This window comes from Nomascus leucogenys, chromosome 9, assembly GCF_006542625.1.
Source record: "Nomascus leucogenys isolate Asia chromosome 9, Asia_NLE_v1, whole genome shotgun sequence".
NCBI classification, from domain to species: Eukaryota; Metazoa; Chordata; class Mammalia; order Primates; family Hylobatidae; genus Nomascus; species Nomascus leucogenys.
This window is the reverse complement of record NC_044389.1, coordinates 15152149-15177120: the sequence shown is the minus strand read 5'-3', so window position 1 is coordinate 15177120 and position 24972 is coordinate 15152149. Positions and strand designations below refer to the sequence as shown.

Sequence of the window (24972 nt, the reverse complement as noted above, 5' to 3'; positions counted from 1 at the left end):
ATGGCCACCATTCCCCTTTCTCACTTCTTTAACTTCATTCCCGTTATATGCCCTTTCTCACCTTTGAACCATTGAACCTCATGTTTCCTATTCCTGGGCAGCTCAGCTCCCAGCTTTCTGCATGGCTTAGTGCTTCTGCTCTCCATCAGCTTGGGATAGCACTTTTTCCTGACAACCTTATCTAAATGAAGTGCCTCTATCAACCCCTTGTTTTCTATACTCTAACACTCTACTTTTTTTCTTTCATAGCACTTTTCAGACTAATTACTTTTCTTAATCATTTAATTTTTTAAAATCTGTCTTCCTAACTAGAATAGTCTATGTGAGGATAGGTACAATGAACTTTTTCTTTCTAGTGCCTGTGATGACCTTCTTTCTTCTTTTCAGTTTTAGTATTTAGACTAGCACAGTGTTTGATAAAGAGATTATATTTAATAAACACTAAATAAAGAGAAGAGATAGTTTAAGCCATTGAATTAAGCTAGGCACTTTAGAACTTTGGAAATCTACACAGAATTAAGGAGATCACTTAACTAGGAATGTTCAGCACCTTTATGCAGTCATATCCACCTCATTTCATTTTCAAATTAGGTTTAAAACAATTTGATTCAATCTGAACTGCAGCGTATTTTTTCCCTTGTTCCATTCTACCAGCCCCAGCATTATTTTTTATTCTCGCATTATGACTTCACCCTTGCCTCTGAGATTTAGTATATGTTTTCTCCTTCTGGCTCTTGTTTTGGCTCGTCCTAACTCAATTGCCTTTTTTCCTGGATAATGCATCCACAAGTATAAAAAAACCTACCAAAGAAAAATGGCAATAACATGGCTAAAATAATTATCAGCATAGTGGCTAAAATGAATTTAAACTTAAAAAAGCAAAATCACAGAAGGCAAGATTATATTGAATGATTGAATCATGCAGAGGTACACAAAAATCATGAATATATTAACCTTATATTATTTGGCTCTACCTCTGTTTCAGATCTCATTTTGTGACTTCTTTGGGTTCACTGTGTCATTCTGTTACTTAAACACGCAAGTATTTTTCCTACTACAGGGCTTTTGCTTATATTTTTCATTCTCTCTCTGGAATGCTCTTTCCTCTACTTTTTCCATAGCCAGCTTGTTCTCTTTAAGATCTCAGCTTAAAGTTACTTCTTAAAGAAATTGTCTTAGTCTGTTTGAGTTGCTATAACAAAATGCCTTAGCCTAGGTAATTTATAAACAGCAGAAATTCATTGCTCATAGTTCTGAAAGCTGGGAATTCCCAGATCAAGGTGCCAGCAGATTCAGTTTTTGGTCAGGACTTGCTCTCTGCTTCAGAATGGCAGCTTCTTCTTGTGTCCTCACGTGGCCGAAACGGCCACTGTGCTCCTTCAACCCCCTTTATAAAGGAACCAACCCCATGTGCAAGGGCAGAGCCTCATGACTTAATCATGCCCCAAAAGGCTACACTTCTTAATATTAACACATTGGGGATTAAGTTTCAAATATGAACTCTGGGGGGCAAACATTTAGATGAAAGCGAAGGCCTTGTCTGATATAACCATCTTTTCTAAAATAGGTCTTCCTGCTCCCATTATTTTCTACTCACACTTTAATGTATTTATAGCATTTACAAATGGTTTTTGTTGTTGTTCTATCTCCCCTGCTTCATGAGGACAGGAATCACTTTGGCTTTGTACTCCATTGTATACCTAGCCTCTTAATACAGTATCTGGCACATAACTGGCATTCAGTTGATATCTGTTGAATGTCCAGATAACATGAGTGAATGGTGGTTTAAAATGTTAATTTGTGACCACTTTGCTTTTTGGACAGAATCAGATAAAAACCTCTTTAAAAATGAAGATATTTCCTCAGTGGGGAAAAAAATAAAAACAAGGATATTTCCAAACTGGCAGATCAATTACGACTACCTGACAATGAATTAGAAAGTGTTTGTTTTTTAACTTAAAGGGAATGAGGCTGGGTGTGGTGGCTCACATCTGTAATCCCAACACTTTGGGAGGCTGAGGCAGGTGGATTGCTTGAGTCCAGGAGTTTAAGACCAATCTGGGAAACAAGGTGAAACCTTGTCTCTACCAAAAACAAAACAAAAAACAAAAATTAGCTAGGCATGGTGCTGCACGCTTGTGGTCCCAGCTATTCGAGAGGCCAAGACAGGAAGATTGCTTGAGCCCAGGAGGCAAAGGTTGTAGTAAGTCGAGATCACGCCACTGCACTCCAGCCTGGCTGACAGAGTGAGACTGTGTTTCCAAAAAAAAAAAAAAAAGGTTGGTGGGTGGGGAATGAAAATACTACAAAACAAACAAATAGAAAACATTATAAACTTTCCCAGGATTTGGTCCTGTCTTCTTCCCCTCGCCCAATTGGTAAAGAGACCAAAATGCTTAAAGATACGTGGGTGTTATAAAACTGTTTTGTAACACCATATATTACCATGATAGAAAATATGGGGTTGGGCACGGTGGCTCATGCCTGTAATCCCAGCAGGTGGGTGGATCACCTGAGGTCAGGAGTTTGAGACCAGCCGGGTCAACATTGTGAAACCCCATCTCTACTAGAAATATTTAAAAAATTAGCTGGGTGTGATGGTGGGCGCCTGTAATCCCAGTTCCTCGGGAGGTTGAGGCAGGAGAATTGCTTGAACCTAGGAGACGGAGGCTGCAGTGAGCTGACACGGTGCCACTGCACTCTAGCCTGGGCGACAGAATGAGACTGTGTCTCAAAAAAAAAAAAAAAAAAAAAAAAGAAGAAGATATGAATGATTTTGTCAACATGTCAGACTAAAACTACAACTCTTCCTGTTAGGAACACCTAAACATGCTTGATAAATATAATTAGAAAAGTTTATACTGCAGAGTTGAGTTTAAAGGAAGAAAAGGGAATTCTTAGGTGCCAGAAACAAAGTGGGGACTGAAAGTTTTGGTGGCTAATGGCATTAATATTTTCTACAGTGCCATGATTAATAAATTTGAACTTTTATTGATTGTTACTAGAGTGACCTTAAAATCATTAACTCAAAACCGAAAATTATCTAAAGTCTTCTCAAGAAATAATTTATGCACCATGTAGACTTTTTTTTTTTTTTACCTGTTTTTGGATTATGGACTGCTTGAATAATCTGATGAGAGAGAAATTAAGCTCTCTCCCCAAAAAGTTTTCATATGCAGAAATTTTGCATGTGTTTTAACTGTGGCACTATGACTGCCCTAAACTCCCCCACGATCATGGATATGTCTGAAATCATACCTTAAGAACTTGATTCACAGTGTTATTTATTAATAACAACAACATTAATTTTAGGGAAAATAACTTTCATTTACTAGTTCTAAAATAGATTGTAAAATTTTTATTTGATATTAGTTTGCTTCCTAAGCATTAAAACTGACATTACCGAGTACCTTTTTTCTGTTAGCGCTCCAACCAGTTCCTGACATATAGTGTTTGCTCAACAACTATTTGATAAATTAATGAATTCTAGAATATCAAATAAGTACCCATAAACTATTTTTTTTTGGTTGTGAAGCTGAAATTTTCTTTATTTAAGTGAGACTGATAATTGACATCAGGGCTCTGACTATAGGCACCTTAATGTGTGTTATTTTATTGTTATATTTGAATAGAAATTCAAAAAAAAGAATACAAATTCAAACTGATATTTTTATATTTTAAGGTAAATGAACATTTGAAAGACATAATGGAACAAGAACAAAAACTGAAAGAACATCACACAGTTGAAGCTCCAGGAGGTCAAAAGGTATTTATTTCAAAAACAAAAAGGTGCCTTTATGAGACTGTATATATGTTCACATATTTGTATTATTTTGGGAAATGTTAATAGTTGTGCTTATTAAATTATTTTTTAGTGGTGTTAACTGTACCCTAGAAAGCCATACTGTAAACACTAAGTAAATAGAAGTACAAAATGAAGGTTAATTGGATGATGGTGTTTGTAAAAAAATATATTAATGACTAGAACTCAAGTTCTGAGGTTCTTTTGTCAGAAATAACAGTTTGTCTTTCTTTGGTAAAATGTGTAAAACAACAAGGAAACAATTTTAAATGTTCAGGCTTTATAATGACATGTAGCAAGACCAACATTTAAAACAATATTCCCAGAATTTCACTGGGTGCGATGGCTCACGCCTGTAATACCAGCACTTTGGGAGGCCAAGGCAGGCAGATCACGAGGTCAGGAGTTTGAGACCAGCCTGACCAACATGATAAAGCCCCATCTCTACTAAAAATACAAAAATTAGCTGGGCGTGGTGGCGTGTACCTGTAATCCCAGCCACTCAGGAGGCTCAGGCAGGAGAATCGCTTTAAACCCAGGAGGCGGAGGTTGCAGTGAGCCAAGATCATGCCACTGCACTCCAGCCTGGGCGACAGAGCAAGACTCCATCTCAAAAAAAAATATATATATATATATATAGGGCCAGGCGTGGTGGCTCACACCTGTAATCCCAGCACTTTGGGAGGCCGAGATGGGTGGATCGCCTAAGGTCAGGAGTTCGAGACCAACCTGACCAACATAGTAAAACCCCGTCTCTACTAAAAATACAAAAAATTAGCCAGGCGTGGTGGCCGGTGCTTGTAGTCCCAGCTACTCGGGAGGCTGAGGCAGGAGAATCGCTTGAACCTGGGAGGCGGAGGTTGCAGTGAGCCAAGATCGTGCCACTGCACTCCAGCCTGGGCAACAAGAGCAAAACTACGTCTCAAAAAAAAAAAAAAAAAAAAAATATATATATATATATACACACACACACACACATATGTATATATATATGTGTGTGTATATATATATAGTTTCCCAGAATTCCAAAATGTACAGTATGGTTGTTCTGTGAAGAAAGAAGAAACATTAACATGGATTTATTCTTTTAAAATTCTCAAACAGACTTTTAGAGTTTTATTCTCTGAAAATTTAGTTGTGTGTTTGTCATATGCTAAGACCAAAAGCATATTTTCTGTGATATACTATATCTTATGTCTTTTAAAATGTATTGTAATTGGAACCCTTTAAACATGTTGTAAAGTATTAGAATTGAGGTATAAGAAATTGTAATAATTTGGGCCAGGCATGGTGGCTCGCGCCTGTAATCCCAGCACTTTGGGAGGCCGAGGCGGGTGGATCACGAGGTCAGGAGATCGAGACCTTCCTGGCTAACACGGTGAAACCCCGTCTCTACTAAAAATACAAAAAAAAAAATTAGCCGGGCGTGGTGGCGGACGCCTGTGTTGCTAGCTCTCGGGAGGCTGAGGCAGGAGAATGGCGTGAACCTGGGAGGTGGAGCTTGCAGTGAGCCAAGATCGCGCCTCTGCACTCCAGCCTGGGCGACAGAGTGAGACTCTGTCTCAAAAAAAAAAAAAAGAAATTGTAATAATTCAGAAACCTTAATCTCCATTTGGATTAAAGTTTCTTCATTATTACACAGTACTGCTATTATTTTGAGCTTATTCTTATTCCACTAGTCCCTGATCTCTCCATAAAAAGAGAAAGAAGGAAAAAAGGAAGGAAAAGGGAAGCTGTTCTGTCTCTTATCAACTTCAATAGAAAAATCTTGTGGAGGACCACATACAATTTTGTCTGATTTTGATGTTTTGGGATCACAATGCTTTCCCCCATTTGGTTAACTGACTGGCTCCTGAAAATATGATTTGTGCTTAATCCTTCATCCTAACTCTGTTGAGGTCCTTTCCCCTAAAGGTAGATGAGAATGGACTTCTCCTTCTTTCCCATCACCCCAGATTATGTTTCATTTCCCTGCTTCCAGCCAGTTTCTATCCTTGCCTCTTCCCTGTTACGTCCCACAGTCTTTTCTTGTCAGCTTCCTTCTTCTCTTTTTCATATCATAGGAGCTGAAACTTTTGCCTTGGAGATATGTGTAATCCTGCCCCTCAATTTTGCTCCTGGCTTTTATCAGTAATAAGGTTGAGGTGGCATCGTTCTAAATTATAACACTCATGAAATTTCTCTATAGAAATCTTGTGTATTATATATAATGGTTAAATTCTGTAGTATTGCATACCCATTATGAACCAAATGGGGATTTTATATGATGACAGAGGGCCCAATAAACTTTTTTTTTTTTTTTTTTTTTTTTGGAGACAGAATCTCACTCTTTTGCCCAGGCCGGAGTGCAGTGGCGCTATCTCGGCTCACTGCAAGCTCCGCCTCCCGGGTTCACGCCATTTTCCTGCCTCAGCCTCCCGAGTAGCTGGGACTACAGGTGCCCGCCACTGCGCCCGGCTAATTTTTTGTATTTTTTTAGTAGAGACGGGGTTTCACCGTGTTAGCCAGGATAGTCTCAATCTCCTGACCTTGTGATCCGCCCGCCTCGGCCTCCCAAAGTGCTGGGATTACAGGCGTGAGCCACCGCCCCCGGCCTAAACATTTTTTTAATGAAAAAAAAATGCCATTTGTATTTCAAACAACCAAATAAAGTGATCTTGAAGAAAAACTGCATGGAATCTAGACACTGTTGTATCACATGGCTTTTACTTTTTCACAGCACTTAGCTCCATGCAGTTGCACGTATTAACTGTACAACTAGTATTTGTTGAATGGGTGACTGAGTGAATAAAGAGATGATGGTGCAATTCATTTTTAAATATTTGATTAGTATACATTTTTAGTTTAGCATATACATAGCATTTGCCCCTTCATTTTCAAATGAATTTTATCCTTTTTCCCCCATTGTTTTTGAAAATTGAATCTTTGTGAAAATAAGGGTTAATTTAACATAATCTTACTGTAGGTTCAGGTGTTGTCATTATGAAGAAACACACTATCACAGAATAAACTAGGGAAAGGAATCTTGCTCTGTTACCTAACAATGGGATTTTTGGCATTTGAACTATGTACTTGGTTTGGCTGGAAATATTATCATTCCATTCTTGGTTTTTAATTCTGTAAAAGCAAAATTCATGCTCCTTCTTTTACCAATGAGAGAGAAAATGACTTGCTCTTTCTTATCACTATACAGTTGGTAAGAAGTTGCCACTCTTTCCATCTACTTCAGTCAGCTTTTCTAGTGAGGCGTACTCAGGAGCCTAGCCCTGTTGCCTATTGCTTGTCCAGCTATAGACAAAGCCCATGGTATTGAATAATAACATATCTTACCTTTTGTCCTTGCCCAACTACTCTTAACTCAGATGTCCAGTAGAATTTGTTTTATGAAATATCTTTTTATAACCATATTCTTGGTAAAATATATGCACATGTTGAAGGATACTTGTACTATATATTATTAGGGTTGGACTGAAATGAAAGATTTCAAAGGTGTTTCTTTAGGGTATTAGATCCTCCGATGATGTATTTCTGATCATTGGATTGGGTGGTGTCCTAAGAGAAAGGCATTTTAAATAGTGTCATGTCCTAGGAAAATGTTTTGTTTAAACAGTTTACTAATGTTATTTTCTCTTTTTTTTCCTAGTTGCTCATTTTGCTTCTAATACTTCTTTTGATTGTAAATTAGGGTGCCTAATTAAATTTGAATGCCAGAGAAACAACAAATAATTTTTTTATAAGTTGCACTGGTGTCTTGTATTGTGTGGGCATCTTGTATTTATTTGCTAAATCTGGAAGCCGTACTTGAACGATTTCTGAAGTTTATAGCCAAGATGACATTAAGTCCAACATTCATTCTCTTGAAGAGTTTGTATAAAGTACTATGGTAAAATGAGTACTGCGCATAAAGTCAGGCTAGTTCTGCCACTAAATAGCTTCATGACCTTTACAAAGGCACTTGACCTCTCTGGGCCTTGGGTTTTTTTTTTTTTTTATCTGTAAAAATTAAAAGGTTGGATTAAATGGTTTCTAAATCCTGTAATTAAAAAGATGTTCAGTTTTTCCCATCTCAATATGTTAGTAAACATGAGACAAAAACAAAAGGTTGGTGAAAATAGTAAATAGTTATCATAGACTTTTCTATATGTATATTACTAGTAGATTTATGCTAACTGTATGCATGAAATATCTAGGAGTACTTTCTAGAGGATGTGGGACTTCAACAGGGCCTTAGATTTCATGATACTGGGTCATAAGGAACAATATAAGTAGTGACACTAAGTCACAAGTGAAGGCACATGTGGGAATTACTGAGTGGATGAATTTGGCAGAATCAGTTTTGAAAGAGCTATGAATTCATGAGTTTGTATTCTAATACTAACTATATAGAGAATGAAGTTTAATGTTTCTCAATTTTTTTTTTTTTTTTTTTTTGAGACGGAGTCTTGCTCCGTCACCCAGGCTGGAGGGCAGAGGCATGATCTCGGCTCATTGCAACCTTGGCCTCCTGGGTTCAAGCAATTCTCGTGCCTCAGCCTCCCTAGTAGCTGGGATTACAGGCGTGCACCACCATGCCCAGCTACTTTTTTGTGTATTTTTAGTGGAGATGGGGTTTCGCCATGTGCTGGTCTTGAACTCCCGACTTCAGGTGATCCCCCGGTTTGGCCTCCCAAAGTGCTGGGATTATAGGTATGAGACACCACCCCAGCCAATGTTTCTCAAAGTATTAAAGATACATGTTTACTTAATGTGGCATTTGCTACTTTTTAAAAAGAAATATTTGTGAGGTATTTTACAAGGGAGTGGGAATTAGGTGAAGGAATTACCTTTGGAGAAAAGACATCCACAGAGCTCTAATTGCTTTTCACTTTAAGGTGTATCTCAATATAGACTACACTTTCCCCCTATGAGAGAGTAGGTAAATGCTTATACCTCTTTGCCTGATTACTTCAGCCCTTATGAATTTCTCCCTTGACTAAAATTCCTTAACAATTAAAAACTATAACCCACTTTTTTCTCCTTCAAATGCTGTTTCTTCAGATAGTACTATTTGAGAGAAGGGCTCTGAAGTAAAATACATTTGGGAAATGCTACCTAGTCCGTGCCCCTTTAAGAATGTTGCAATCCATTTTAGTACATTAAAGTCCCAGTCAAAGAGACTGTCTAGCCATTTTCCAAACATTTTTGATCTTTGAACTGTTTTATGAATGACTTTTACTAGCATCCCATAGAATTAGTGTTCTTCAGTACACAATGTAGAAAACGGTAATTTGTAACGTATAACTTTGTACTTAAGTTGTCTATTTAATATGTATATAAATATATAAAACATTTAATGTTCAAATATAGCACATCATTCTCGGATACATCATTTAATTTGACTCTTAGATTTACCTTGATTTCATTTATACCATTATTTTAGTTAACAAACTGTGAAGACATAGCCTGTCTAAATTAGATAATTTTTGTTTTGAATCCTACCCTTAAGATTCTGTATTATAATTATAAATCTATCCATATGTAGCCTTCTTCTTCTTTTATTTTTTCTTTTGGAAACAGGGTCTCACTCTATTGCCCAGGCTGGAATGAAGTAGTGAGATCATGGCTCACTGCAGCCTCAATCTCCTGGGCTCAAGCAATCCTCCCACCTCAGTCTCCCAACTACTTGGGACTACAGGCATGTGCCACCGTGCCCATCTAATTTTTTTACTTTTTGTAGAGTCAGGGTCTCACCATGTTGCCCAGGCTGATCTCAAGCTCCTGAGCTCAAGTAATCTGCCTGCCTTGGCCTCCAAAAGTGCTGGGATTACAGGCCTTTGGCCAATGTGTAGGCTTCTGTGGCCAGTGCTAATTCCTTTCTTCTTTTTTTTTTTTTTTAAATGTTTTTTATATTAATAGGGATGGGGTTTCGCCATGTTGGCCCATGTTGGCCAGGCTGGTCTCAAACTCTTAGCCTCCAGCGATCCACCCGCCTCAGCCTCCCAGAGTGCTGCGATTACAGGCGTAAGCCACCACACGTGGCCATTTCTTTTTTTTATCCCTAATATCAACATACCTTTTCTCTTTCATAATAATTTACTTGCCCTTACAGGAAACACAACAACCTAGAGTATGTCCCTGTTCTATTATTAACTCATTTATTATAGTTAAGAGAACTTGGCATTTTTAACATTTTTTTTGAATTCAGAGATGGTACCATGGTTTTAATCTTTACCTAAGAGTATGATAACCATTAGATTTCTCTAACAGTTTTATAAATTAATAGTCTTGTGCATTTGGACACAAGACCCTATAAAGACTTGGATTGGTATAGATCTAATATAACTTTTAAAGAACTTTTATTTTATTTTGAAATAATTACACCCTTACAAAAAGTTACGGGAATAGTAAAAAGAATTCTCAAACTCTGTTCAGATTCATCAGTTTTTCAACAGTTTGCCACATTTCCTTTATCATTCTGTCTCCCTCTCTCTCTCTGTCTCGCTCTACACACACACACACACACACACACACACACACACACACACATAAATTGTTCTACCACATTTCAAAGAATGTTGCATATATCATGCCCGTTTACCCCTTAATACTTCAATGTATATTTCCTCAGAACAAGGCAATTCATTTCCATAACGACAGTACAGGTAATTTAATGTCAGTATAATACTTTATCATTTATGTTCCCATTTTATCTTTAATTTATTTCGTTGTCATATCCCTAGTCTTCTTTAAACTGAAGCAGTTCTTTAGCTTTTCTTCGTGGCCTTGATATTTTTAAAGAATCAGGCTATTTTAATAGAATACTTCTCAATTTGGCTTTTTCTAATATTTCCTCATTATTAGATGAAGGTTGTGCTTTTCGGGCTGGAATGCTTTGTAAATTGTGTCCTTATCACAATGTAATATCCAGAGGCATATGATATCCATTTACCCCTGCTAGATAATGTTCATTTTGATCAGTTGGTTAAGATATTCTCTGGTTTCTTGACTACAGGGTTACATTAGTCCTCTTTTATCCTCAGAGGATATGTTCCGAGACCCCCAGTGCATACCTGAAACCTCGGATAGTACTGTATCTACATTTTGTTTTTTCCTATACGGTAATGGGCAGGTAGCATATACAGCATGGAATGCTGTACAGAGGTATGATTCCCTTCCCAGACTGGATGGAATAGGGCAGCATGTGGTTTCATCACACTACTCAGAACAGCATGCAATTTAAAACTTACGAGTTGTTTATTTCTGGAATTTTGCATTCATTTTCAGACAGTGACTGTGAATAACTGCAGATACAAAACTATGGGTAAGGGGGGGACAGCTATATTATGTTTCTGTTTGTAATAGGTAATTTGAGAGGAGTTACTCTACCACTGTAAATAGCCTGTCTTTCTTGAAAGCTTCCTCTCATCCTAGATTTAGCATTCACTGAATATACATACCTGAATTAATTTTACTATGATAGTCACAAATTTGTACTTTTGTAACCCCTTCATTTATTCCATATTTATTAGTTAGCATTCTGTTATAAGCAAGTTTTTCTTCTTCCACCCATCTACCTGTCTATATAACATTTCTCTACTATCTGAATGAGCTAATGGATATATAATGGATTATAATCAGTTTTGTCCTTATGCATTTACTTTTAAAATTATTACATAATTATTTTAGATTTACAGGAAAGTTTCAAAGATAGTACAGCTTCACCCAGTTTTCTCTAATGTTAACATCTTACATAATTGGAGCCCATTTGTGAACAGTAAGAAAGTAACATTGGTATGTTATTATTGAGTACACTACAGACTTTATTTAGATTCTGCCAGTTTTCCACTGATGTCCTTTTTAAATATTTGTCAGGTGTTTTGTAGTGTTCTTCAATTTGGGTTTGTCTGATGTTTCTCATGGTTAGGCTGCAGTTACAGGTTTTTTGAGAAGACTACCAGAGAGGTCATATATCATATCATATATTGTATCACGGGGTACATGATAAAAACATGATTTATCACTAGTGATATTAACCATGATCCCTTGGTTAAGGTAGTGTTTGTCAGGTTTCTCCATTATAAATTTACTGGTTTTCCCTTCTTATTTTTGGAAGTGGGTCACCAACTCCATCCTACACTCCAAAGGAGGGAAATTAAGCTCACTCCCTGAAAGGGAGGATACTTGCATATACTATTGGGGATTCTTCTGTAAGGAAGATTTGTGTCTTCTTCCCCATTTATTTTTTATATTCAATCATTTATTTATATCAGTATGGACTCATGTATACTTAATATTTTATGCTTTGGGTTACAATCTAATACTGCATTGTTTATTTTGTTGCTCAAAATTTTACAGCATCAGCCACTGAGAGCTTTTTGGGGTTGGCTTTGGTATCTCTTGGATATGCCCCAGTCCTTTTGTTTTTTTTTTGAGCACTTCCTTACTTTCTGGCACTACAGAATGCCCCAGGCTCATCTTGTTCTTTCCTTGACCTAAAATTAGCTATTTCTTTATTTTGATGCTCAAATGGTCTTAGATTTGGCCAACGGGAGTCCCTTCAGACTGACTCCTGTGCTTTTGATATGCCCCCATTCATCCATCTCTTTTTTTTTTTTTTGCCCCTCCTTACTTAATTTCTGTCTCAACAAGATGTTTCAGATTCATTTTGTAGTTTCCTTGCCATAATCCTAAAATCAGCCATTTCTTCAATAAGTCTTAATTCTTTTTTATGGAAAACAGTATTTAGCAACTGTAAAATCTGGGCACTAAGTGGCTCATTGCTACAGGAATATCATTACTTCTAGGCCCTATTTCAGTAGAGTTCAGAAATAAAATTTTAAAAATACACAAACATGAGTTCATATATAAACCTCCAATTCCAATCAAACTCCACAGAGTTCTTTCTGGCTTCCCCTATTCCACGCGGGACTTCCCCTTCCACAGTGAGAACTCAGGCTTCCAACAGCATTAATATATTTTACTTATTTGCTTAATCCTACAATACATATACAATAGTTTCAGAATTGCTATACTCATACCAATATGAAAAATAAACCTACTGGCCGGGCATGGTGGCTCAAGCCTATAATCCCCGCACTTTGGGAGGCCGAGGCGGGTGGATCACTTGAGGTCCGAAGTTCGAGACCAGCCTGGCCAACATGGTGAAACCCCGTCTCTACCAAAAATACAAAAATTAGCCAGGTGTGTTGGCATGCGCCCATAATCCCAGCTACTTGGGAGGCTGAGGCAGGAGAGTTGCTTGAGCCTGGGAGGGGGAGGTTGCAGTGAGCCGAGATCGTGCCAGTGTACTCCAGCCTAGGTGACAGAGTGAGACTCTGTCTCAAAAAAAATAAAAAATAAATAAATAAACCTATTAAGAAGAGTTTAAGATTTGTTTGCATTTTTTTTTTTAGACTAATAGTATATAGTCAAAGTACCGTGTTCTTAAGTTGTTTCCCTCTGCCCCCACCTTCACTGTGGTTATATTATTCCTTTGAAATACATTTGTGTTAATTGGTTTCTGTATTCGTTCCATTTTAGCGATCTTTTTTGACACCATCCTTGTTAACTTTTGTTTTTTGAATATGTAGAACATTGACATGATTCCAAAAATCAGAACTATATAAATGGTATACTTACAGAAGTATCACTCCCTCCCCTATCTCTTCTACCCCTTACTTATTCCACATGTACTCCCTGCCAGCCCTTTTAAATGGACCAAGCACGTATGTGCATGTTTGTTTCTCCTCCTTTCTAGCACAAAACATAACATATTTATTCTTTTGCAGTTTGCTCTTTTCAGTAACTGTATATCCTGGAAATTACTCCATACGGTGCCTAGAGATCTTTCTTTCTTTCTTTCTTTTTTTTTTTTTTTTTGAGACAGAGTCTTACTCTGTCACCCAGGCTGGAGTGCAGTGGCACAATCTCGGTTCACTGCAACCTCTGCCTCCCAGGTTTAAGTGATTCTTCTGCCTCAGCCTCCCAAGTAAGTGGGACTACAGGTGAGCGCCACCACACCTGGCTAATCTTTGCATTTTTTTAGTAGAGACGGGGTTTCGCCATGTTGGCCAGGCTGGTCTCAACCTCCTGACCTCGTGATCTACCCGCCTTGGCCTCCCAAAGTGCTGCGATTACAAGTGTGAGCTACTGTGCCTGGCCAGTCATTATTTCTTAAAGCAGCATAGTGCTCCCTTGTGAATATGTGCCATAGTTTCTTCAACTATGTACCTATGTGTAGGCATTTAAGTAGTTTACAGTATCTTGCTATTGCAAATTGTGCTGCACAGAATACTGTTATATGTGGCCTTTTGTATTTTGGATATGTATTTTCAAGGTAAATTTCCTAGAAGTTGGACTGCTAGATTGAAGGGTAAATGCATACTGTATGTAGTTTTGTTAAATGTTGACAAAATCCCCTCCAAAAGAGCTTGTACCATTTTATATTCCATCAGCGATTCTACATAACTTTTGGATCTACAACAGCTAAGAGATTAAGTCTAATGGCTGGGCGTGGTGGCTCACACTTGTAATCCCAGCACTTTGGGAGGCCTAGGTGGGAGGTTCACTTGAGGTCAGGAGCTCAAGACCAGCCTGGCCAACGTGGTGAAACCCCGTCTCTACCAAAAAATAGAAAAATTAGCCAAGCATGGTGGTGCATGCCTGTTGTCCCAGCTACTAGGGAGGCTGAGGTGGGAGAATCGCTTGAACCTGGGAGGCGGAGGTTGCAGTGAGCTGAGATAGCTCTGCCGCCCTCTACCCTGGGTGACAGAGGGAGACTGTCTCAAAAACAAAAAAGATTAAATCTAGCAAGTTAACAAGTCATGCAGTAACAAGTCACAGCCATGATTAACTCCCTGAAGGACCCCAACTCTTTGAGGTCTCCGATAAAGACCACGCCAAACCAATATCCTCTTGGAACGGCCTGAGAGCACCTAGAAGTAGTTCAGGAATTATCCTACCTTGCCAGAATGTTGTAGATACCCAGAGGAAGAGTATTATTTGGAGAGTATTAATGGCAAGTCCTAAGACAACTAGCCAAAATTTAGGGTGAGCCAAACATGTATTATAAAGACAATTGAAAGGAATACTTGAAATTAGAACTATTCCAGAAAATCTGCACTGCCTAGGTTGGCCCCTTTGTCAGTGGAAACTTAATAAAAGTTTTTTCACCTATTATCCATGGGTTTTAAAAAACCCTTTGTTTCTTGCCTGGTGGTCCTGATAAACAGAAAGAAAAAAAAAAAACCTTTGTCCTCATGGTTATTTACGTCTTAAAACAGGATTTGATGTTGCAGTTTGCCTAATTCTTCCCTGAAAACCAAAAGGATAGTTGCTGATCACTTCAGAAATGGAGTTATTCTTCAGCAAGGAACTTATGCTTTGTATGTATTTGAGCTTTTTGAAGCATACGGATATAAGTATGCATAGTATATTTATTTGTTCTTTTAGTACATTTACTCTTTTTAGTTAAATTTCCTTCACACAGCCAATCTGTGGGTTTCCTTTTTCCCCCAAGAAGATTGCTGTTACCAGTTTAGATCAATGGAGGGGCAAGAGAAAGGCCAGAGCAGTCTGAATTAGTAACAAAATCCAATTATTGCATATTTTACAAGAAATATGGAATAACTTTAACCGTTAGAGACTTCTTTGTACACCTGCTGTTAGGAATAGTCTGCAATAATTTCTTGTTATCACCATTTTCTATTTAGTGGGTTCTTCTAGTCTAGAAAACAAAAAAATCCTTGTTTTTAAAATTTCTGTTACAAATTGGAAACCCTGACACGTTTTCAGTGGCTTCCTGCTCTTTCGTCCTCCTCTTATACTTTTTGTGGCTATTATAACTGCAGCTGCCAAAAACGTTCAGTTAAATGGGAGATTAAAATACATTCCACAAAATTATTGAGGCTATTCTTCCTGGTGCTATAAGAAAAATTTATCGGAAATGTTTATATTTAGGAAGCTGGTATGTTTCTGATTCTTCAGGTGACATTTTTCTAATTCTTAAAGTTCTTGAAAATACCTTGTTTATATTATTTTTCTAAATAACTTTATTTTTCTGTTAGTTTATACGGAAAAACTTTCTACATCAAAATTTTGGATATGAATTTTAATTTTGGATATGAATTTTAACTCAGATTCTATTTACTTTGGTTCACTTCAACAAATATTTATTCAGAGTAGAAGCTGTTTTAGCAGATACGAAGATAAACACAAATGATTAATTCATGTTATCTGAAATTATGGGTTTATTATATTCATTTTTTTAAAGAAGAAAATTAGATTCTTTGGGACAGCCCTAGATAGTAAATTTAGTAACATTTATATTCTCTTTGTGTGAGTAGTTACTTGCTTTAGACACTTATAAAAATCTTAACTGGTAACAATTGCCAACTAGGTTTTTTTCCATTAATTAAAAGAAACTTTTTATATAGTGAAAGAAATGATCATCTTGGTATATTCTACTGTATTATTATTTGCTATATACTTGTTTTTATTGAAATTATGTTTCTACTTTGCTTTTTGGGGAATGTTGCCTTGTCAGATACAGTCTACTAATATCTAAGAATTATGATTGCAAACCTAGCTGTAGAATATTTTTACTTCCCTTTTGTGACATGGATTTATTTTTTAATATGACATGTGATTCCAAAACTCAGAAATAAAATTTTTTGCTGCTAAAGTATACAGCATATTCTAGGTATCCTAAAATGAATATCTGTATGGGGAGAGGAGAGAGACAGGAGAAGATGGTGGTCTTTATCATTAGGAACTTACATATTTTTAACTAAAGTATTTATTAACATATGAAATGTTATGAGAACTATAAACTTGGAACTCCACTATCAGAAGCTTTACTATAATTTGTTAATTGAAGATAATTCTGATGAATTTTCCCTTTACCTTTTGCTTTCCCCTTTTTTCCCGCTGCTTCCTCTGAAGTCTCCTTCCAAATGGTTTTGGAAACTGGTTCCAGTAAGTTTGCTCAGCTACTTCAGTTTGCTCTCCAGAACTGTAATTGTAGAATGGTATTGTTTATGTCTTGCTGTTAAAGTCGTTTCATGTAATTCTTTTAGTCACTGAATAGAGATTGGATTTTAAGGTCATGTAAAATGGAAAGATAAAAGATATAGCCACGGTTTAGATCAGAAGTTCTAGAAATAATGTAAAGGGTAAACATCCTATTGCTAATCTTGTCAGTATTCACAGACTATCAGTAAGTAGGTTAAAAAAAAAACAACTGATGGGCCAGGTGCGGTGGCTCACACCTGTAATCCCAGCACTTTGGGAGGCCAAGGCGGGCAGATCACGAGGTCAGGAGGTCGAGACCAGCCTGACCAACATGGAAAAACTCCATCTCTACTAAAAATACAAAATTAGCTGGGCGTGGTGGCGCATGCCTGTAATCCCAGCTACTCGGGAGGCTGAGGCAGGAGAATCACTTGAACCAGGGAGGCAGAGGTTGCAGTGAGCCGAGATCGCGCCATTGCACTCCAGCCTGGGCAACAAGAGTGAAACCGTCTCAAAAACAAAAACAAAAACAAAATCTTACTATGTAGCTTCTCATTAATTTAAATACTTTCAGTAAATATTAATTTGAATTGCATGAATAAATTGCCTGCGTTTAAAAATCATCTTTGTGGCTGAGCATGGTGGCTCACACTTATAATCCTAGTACTTTGAGAGGCCAAGGTGGGAGGATTGCTTGAGCCCAGGAGTTGAAGACCATCTTGGACAACATATTGAACCCCCATCTCTATTTTTAAAAAATTATCTTTTTGACAGAACTAGTTCCTTTTCAGCTTGAATTATAGATGACACTTCACTTTTTGTGTGATTAAAAAAGCAGAAGGTTTTCTGTGACCTCACCAGTAGTGGACCAAAACTGTATTAAATTCTGATTTGACTTAAAGATTGATCTTTCAGATTTAAATATGGGGATGGGTGTGTTAAACCACTTAAGAACTATTTTACACCCTTGAGAATAAAACTCTAATTTAGAAATATACCATAATGGCCAAGTGCGGTGGCTCACGCGTATAATCCCACACTTTGAGAGGCCAAGGCAGGTGGATCCTTTGAGCCCAGGAGTTTGAGACCAGCCTGGGCAACTTGGCAAAACCCCGTCTCTACAAAAAATACAAAAATGAGGCAGGCATAATGGTACACACTTGTGGTTTCACCTACTCAAGAGGCTGAGGTGGGAGAATCACCTGAGACCAGGAGGTCGAGGCTGCAGTGAGCCATGATTGTGCCACTGCACTCCAGCCTGGGTAACAGAGTGAGATGCTATCTCCAAAAAAAAAAAAAATTAAAACAAACAAAAAACAAAAAAAAGGAGAAGAAAATAAATATACCATAATGTTGAAATATAAAAATATAGGGTGTTCTTTCTAAATGCCAAACTTCTAAGTTTGCAGAAAGAAAGGGCATGTTTCCATGCAATGAGTTTATAAAGCAAATAGCATGTTCAAGTACAAAAGACTCTTTCATGAATTGCCGATGAACCTTCTGAGTGCTGGACATAATCTCAAGATTTAAAGTTGGTTTACCTAATACATCTTCTAGAATACAATCTTTAGGAAAATGTTTTGGCATCCCATTCATAATTATCTGTCTAGTCTAAACCGTAGATACTTATTGCTAATGTCATATAAAGCTGTGTGTGTGTGTGTGCGTGCATGCGTGCACACACGTGCATACAATGTGCCTGTTTACACATACGTTGTACAAAAGTGCTACTTTGCAGGAGGGAGTAGAACAAATCACATAATTCAGTTCTTTGTTCCGTGACCCTGGGTGCTTGGCTTAGTCCAATTCAGGTCATGGGCTGAAAACAAACTACTAGTCCCAGCCCAGTTTTGAGGATGTCTAAGAGGCAGAATATTTTGATCCCAGATAACCAAAGAAAAGCATGTAAGGATCTGGAACAGATACTAATTGTGAGAACGGCAGCTTAAGCCTAGAAGATACCACTGTACTGGTTGATTTCTTTTTTCTTTCTTCCTTCCTCTTCCCTCCCCATGGTTGATTTTAAACTGTTTCTTAGCTGCAAAGTGAGGAATTTTCTAAGAATTATGTTAAAATCAGAATCAAAGAATCTATATAGTACCTGCAAGTAATTTTTTTCTGAATATAGTTACCCCCTGAATTAGGGAGGTACTCTTAAGTACGGAGTCTATTATGCACTAATTAGTAAGAACCTTCAGAAATCTTTAAGAGGAAAACATGTTCCATGAATTTTGTCCTTGGGTAGCCAGTGAGAGAAATCCAGGAATAAGTATCTGCTTCTTCATTAATGCTGATGCTTTTCTGAGAGATAGCATTGAAAAGAAATCTAACTTCACTACCAAATGTTGTGTTCTCTTTCAATAAATTTTTATTTTTCTATTTTTATTCTCACAAGTGTTTTATCTCATAATTATATTTTAATTCTAAAATATAGAGATGACCAATTTAGATGGAATTAGAAGAAAAGAAAAAATAGTTTGATAACCTTAGAAAAACTACCAGTAATTTTTATTCTATATTTTGCTAGTAAAATACTTTAGTGTGTACATTCACTAAATCTTCAGCATTATTTTACTTGGCTTTAGAAGAGTTAACAGCTAATAATAGCTAATCTTTATTGATTGTTTGCTATGTGCCCAGCAGGATGCATAGCACTTTGTGTCCATCATCTTACTTAATCTTCCAGTGGTTCTATGAAGTGGGTACTGTTATTACCCCAGTTTACAGATGGGAAAATAAGAAATGAGAGTTTAAGTAACTTGTCCAAGATCACAAAACTAGTAAGTGGCAGAACCAGGATCTGAACCAGGATCTGAATTTGTTCTCTTAACTATTACAGCATGTCTCATTTTTTAGAGATCTATTTTTAAAAATTCTATCTAGCCACACCAAACAATCTTTAGGAAACAAAGGTTTCCTCTTTTTCTGAGGGGGAGCAAGAACCCGTATACTTGCTCAATTATTAATGAAATCTAAGTTGGGAGGGTTTTTTTTTTTTTTTTCACTTTCAAAGTTGTTAACTATTTGCGTTTCCTCAACATTCAAATAATAACCCAGAATGTCTTGGTGATACTATTCCAGTTCCTCAAATTTCTTTTAAGAATAGTATATTCTTTTACCTTCCCCCTCATTTTGATAACTCGTTCTGCCTGAATAGTATTCTTGCTCTTCCCATATAAGAATTTTCAGTTTAAATTAAGTCTGAATTAAAGTGGATGAATTTTATTATCTTCAAAAGAGCAGAACTGATTATTTGGATACAAAGTGTTCAAAATCTGTTTTGTGATGCTTTTATACTTAAATATTTAAGCCAAATGTCAGTTAGTGTAAATTAACTGTATGTTATATTAGGTATTGAGCTTCAAAACTATAGCTATTGTTGCCGTGTATTTAACTTTGGTAATACCTAGCATTGTTTAGAAAAAAAGAAATATTGGTGAGTGGTCTCATTTCTCATGATTTATTTTATTACTGATACATTAGAATTTACGGTACTGATTTTTTTCCTATGCATTGTTTGGTATTTATTTATTTTCATGTATTTTTTTTTATATTGTAGGCTCGTTATAGGAAAGAGCAAACATTGCTTAAGCAACTGCCTTGCATTCCATTGGTAGAAAATTTGTTGAAGGATGGGACAGATGGCTGTGCATTAGCTGCCCTTATTCATTTTTACTGTCCTGATGTTGTCAGATTAGAGGGTAAGTGTTCCATTGTAATATTTCTGAACTGTAGACAGTTCAGAATATTTAAGACAGTATTATTTTGCACTCCAGCCTAGGTGACAGAGTGGGACCCTGTCTCAAAAAAAAGACAATATTATTTAATAAGTACCGAAGACTTTTTTTTTTAAAATGAAGAACATTTATATATAATTCTGAGGGAGGTAGTTCAAAAAAAATAGTGCTCGGTTTCTAAGTCTTAATGTATAATGACTACTATATTTATAAATGTATGTTTGTTAACCAGAATTGTGTATTTGTACTAATTACAAGATGGATATGAAATATTTATTATCAAATTAATCCAAAGTCACCACCTTGCTCTTTTCTTATTTGAAGATATTTGTTTGAAAGAAACTATGTCTTTGGCTGATAGCCTGTATAATCTGCAGCTGATTCAAGAATTTTGCCAAGAATACTTGAACCAGTGTTGCCATTTCACTCTGGAAGATATGCTCTATGCTGCTTCATCCATAAAGGTAAATTAAATTATTCTATTTTTCCCTTTGCTTTGTTAAAATATGTTTTTTTAAAAAACAAACAAACAAACAAACAAAAACGCCGGGCACAGTGGCTCATGGCTGTAATCCCAGTACTTTGGGAGGGCAAGGTGGGAGGATTGCTTAAGCCTGGGAGGTTGAGGCTGCAGCGAGTGATGATCGTGCCATTGCACTCCAGCCTGGGCAACAGAGCAAGACCCTGTCTCAAAAAATAAATAAATAAAATTTTAAAAATAAAAAATAAACCATAGAACAAGATATATAAATGACCTAGCAACTTTAAGCTTATAGATTAACTATATCAGTCAAAAGAGCTTTTGAAGAAAGTTTTTGATTTTTTTTCTCCTTATTTTGTTTTTTAATATACTATTAGCTACAAGTTTCTTTTATAGTGCAAAGCCAAACTTAAAGTCATGTACAAAATTGGCCAGGTGTAGTGACTCATGCCTGTAATCCCAGCACTTTGGGAGGAGGAGGTGGGCAGATAGCTTGAGCTCAGGAGTTCAAGACCAGACTGGGCAACATGGTGAAACCCCATCCCTACAATAAATACAAAAATTAGCTGGGAGTGGTGGCATGTGCCTGTGTTCCCAGCTACTCCGGAGGCTGAGGTAGGAGGATTGCTTGAGTCAGGAAGGCGGAGGTTGCAGTGAGCTGAGATCGCGCCACTGCACCCTAGCCTGGGCAACAGAGCCAGGCCCTGTCTCAAAAAAAGAAAAAAAAAAGTCATGTACAAAATTGATCTGTTGTCTTAATGTTTGCAAAATAGAGAATAAGCCATTAAATGTTTCTTACAAATAGCAATGCTTACAAATAGTAAGATTATTTATAAATAATGAAGCTTTCTTTCTCTTAAATAATTTTTAATTTTTGAATTAAAAAATTAATTGAAAAGTAACATGTACTGTTTAACTACCATTATGCATAAATATATGTATATTTAAATGATATGGTATCCTTGCGCATTTTTATGTGTACAATGAGTCATTGAGCATTAAATTGAAATTTAGTTTGTTTATTCTCACTAGATTATATATAATTGTTCTGTAGTTATCAGACTGTTTGAAATTTGTCACCTTTATTGTCCTTTGACTGTTGGCTAATGTATGCTGTCAGATTGTGTTAAAAGAATAAAATTTCACATGGGTAATAGTATTTTCTTAATTTTAAGTTGAATATATTTTATTTACATTGATGTTAAATGTTAAAAATAATAATCATGGCCAAGCATGGTGGCTCACACCTGTAATCTCAGCACTTTGGGAGGCTGAGGTGGGCAGATCACTGAGGCCAGGAGTTCGAGACCAGCCTGGCCAACATGGTGAAACCTCACCTTTACTAAAAATACAAACATCAGCCAGGTGTAGTGCCACGCACCTATAATCCCAGCTACTTGGGAGGCTGAGGCAGGAGAATCACTTGAACCTGGGAGGCAGAGGTTGCAGTGAGCTGAGATGGCACCACTGCATTCCAGCCTGGGTGACAGAATAAGACTATGTCTCAAAAAAAAAAAAAAAAAAATCATCATTATCATCATCATGAATAGATTTTTGAAAATCATTCCATTCCATTCCATTCCCAAGTTTGAAAATTAAGTTGTGTTATGAATACTGTTATTTTTAATACTTCAAGAATTATTTCTTATCCTCCAGATGTTATTTTAGTAATGTTAGTGTTGTATTTTATGTAAGTCAATAATATAAAGTCAATTCAGAAATCAGAAATGTTTTCTAGTTGAGTCATATTAATTTATGAAATACTGAACTACAATATAAAAACGTCAGGCCTAGTGCGGTGGCTCATGCCTATAATCCCAGCACTTTGGGAGGACAAGGCAGGAGGATCGCTTCAGTCCAGGAGTTTGAGACCGGCCTGGGCAACATAGTGAGACCTTTGTCTTTACAGAAAATAAAGTTAGCCAGGCGTGGTGGCATACACCTGTAGTACCTGCTACTCAGGAGGTTGATATTGGAGGATTGCATGAACCTAGGAGGCTGAGACTGCAGAGAGCCCTGATTGCATGACTGCACTCCAAACTTAGTGACAAACCAAGACCCTGTCACCAAAAACAAAACAAAAACCATAGGGGCTTTCTCTTTTAATTTTTAAAGTTTAAAAAAGAGTGTTTAAAATAGTAATTATTTGAAGTTCAAGATTTGCTGTTGCTAAAAACATAGTGGAAATCATATACATGTTATATAAACACAGGCAACCCCCATGTATGCAGTTTTAGTTCTGGTAAACCATTTGGAAGCAGATTGGGGAAACGAACTGGGTACACCTATTGCTTTTGAAGAATTTTAGGATTTGTTTGCAGCTACTCTAGATTACCAAGTGTCACATGTGCATCATTAGAACAAAGCCCTAATTTAAGACACTGAAGAAACTACAGAATGCAAGTGTGTAAAAGTTAAGATGAAAAGAAAGGAGCATTAAACAAGTTTGTCAGCAAAATGTAAAATGGCAAAATTTGGAGATTATTATAACTTTTAGAACATAGCAGGACCCACATTAATGTTTGAAAAATATTTTAGCGAGAGACTATCATATGCTAGACACTGTGCTGAGCCTGGGGATTTGGTCATTTATTCATTCATCGGCAGTTATTTACTATCTCCATGTGCCAGACACTATTCTTAGCTTTGGAGGTAAAGCAGTGAACGAAATGGCAGGGTAGACTATAAAGCCAGTGGTAAAGACATTTCCAAAATAAGCCACTGCTCCTGCTGACCCAAAGTTGTACCCAGTCTCTTGTGTCTGACACATCAAAAAAATTTTTTTTCTAATTGGTGTTGAAGGTTTACACCCTTGCCATTCATATCAGAATGAAAGTTAGGTAATATCATTTCCATATATATCTTGTAATGCTTTTTCTAGTATTTTCAGGTAATAACAAATATTAATTTCTGTTAATACCAGAAAAGGCATTAAGAAGATATCTACGTTGTCAGCTAAAAATTTAAATGCTACTTCTGTAATCTCAAAGGAAAAAAACTGTCTCACTAAATACATGGAGATAAAAGATTGCATTTGTTTAAGTTGGTATACCTTGGACTTCCAATACATAATATACAGTCCTGATGTTTATATCAACTTTGTCTGGGTACGACCCATATAAAGATATTTTTTTAAATTAGGTATATTTAAACTATGATTGTCTACAGAAAGGGCTTTGGTCACTTTCTATGTTCTTATTACTACCACAGCTTTGACTTCATTTGAATATCTTTTTTAAAAAATTCAGTCTTATTTTAAACTTTTAGCTTAAGTTCAAGGGTACATATGCAGATTTGTTACATAGGTAAACTTGTGTCATGGGGGTTTGTGGTACAGATTTTTATTTCGTCACCCAGGTATTAAGCCTAATACCCATCAGTTATTTCTCCTGATCTCTCCCTCCTTTCACCTTCCACTCGCGGATAGTTTGCAGTTTCTGTTGTTCTCTTTTTGTCCCTGTGTTTTCATCATGTAAGTGAGAGCATGTGGTGTGTGGTTTTGTTTCTGCATTAGTTTGCTAAGGATAATGACCTCCAGCTCCATCTGTGTTCCTACAAAGGACATGGTCTTGTTCTTTTTTATGGCTGCATAGTATTCCATGGTGTATATGTACCCCATTTTCTTTATCCAGTCTACCGTTGATGGGCATTTAGGATGATTCCATGTCTTGGCTATCATTAATAGTGCTGCAGTGAACATACACATGCATGTGTCTTTTTGGTGGAATGATTTATGTTCCTTTGGGATATACCCAGTAATGGGATTGCTGGGTTGAATAGTATTTCTGTTTTTAGGTCTTTGAGGAATTACCACACTGTTTTCCACATTGGTTGAACTAGTTTACACTCCTACCAACAGTGTGTAAATGTTCCTTTTTCTCTGCAACTTTGTCAGCACCTATTATTTTTTGACTTTTTAGTAATAGCCATTCTAACTGGTGTGAGATGGTATCTCATTGTGG

General features: G+C 36.8%; 1 protein-coding gene across 5 annotated transcripts in view; it reads left to right on the top strand.

The window, feature by feature from the left end:
- The window catches only part of CAMSAP2 (calmodulin regulated spectrin associated protein family member 2), a 122868-nt gene that overhangs the window by 74597 nt on the left and 23299 nt on the right, over positions 1-24972 (top strand). For 3 of the 5 annotated variants that reach the window (XM_012502074.2, XM_030818690.1, XM_030818691.1), the window contains exons 4-7: positions 3683-3766; positions 16724-16756; positions 20352-20493; positions 20854-20993. In XM_012502074.2, coding sequence (XP_012357528.2) covers positions 3683-3766; positions 16724-16756; positions 20352-20493; positions 20854-20993 — 399 coding nt within the window. The remainder of the gene's footprint in view (positions 1-3682; positions 3767-16723; positions 16757-20351; positions 20494-20853; positions 20994-24972) is intronic. The other 2 variants (XM_030818692.1, XM_030818689.1) reach the window with 1 other exon arrangement.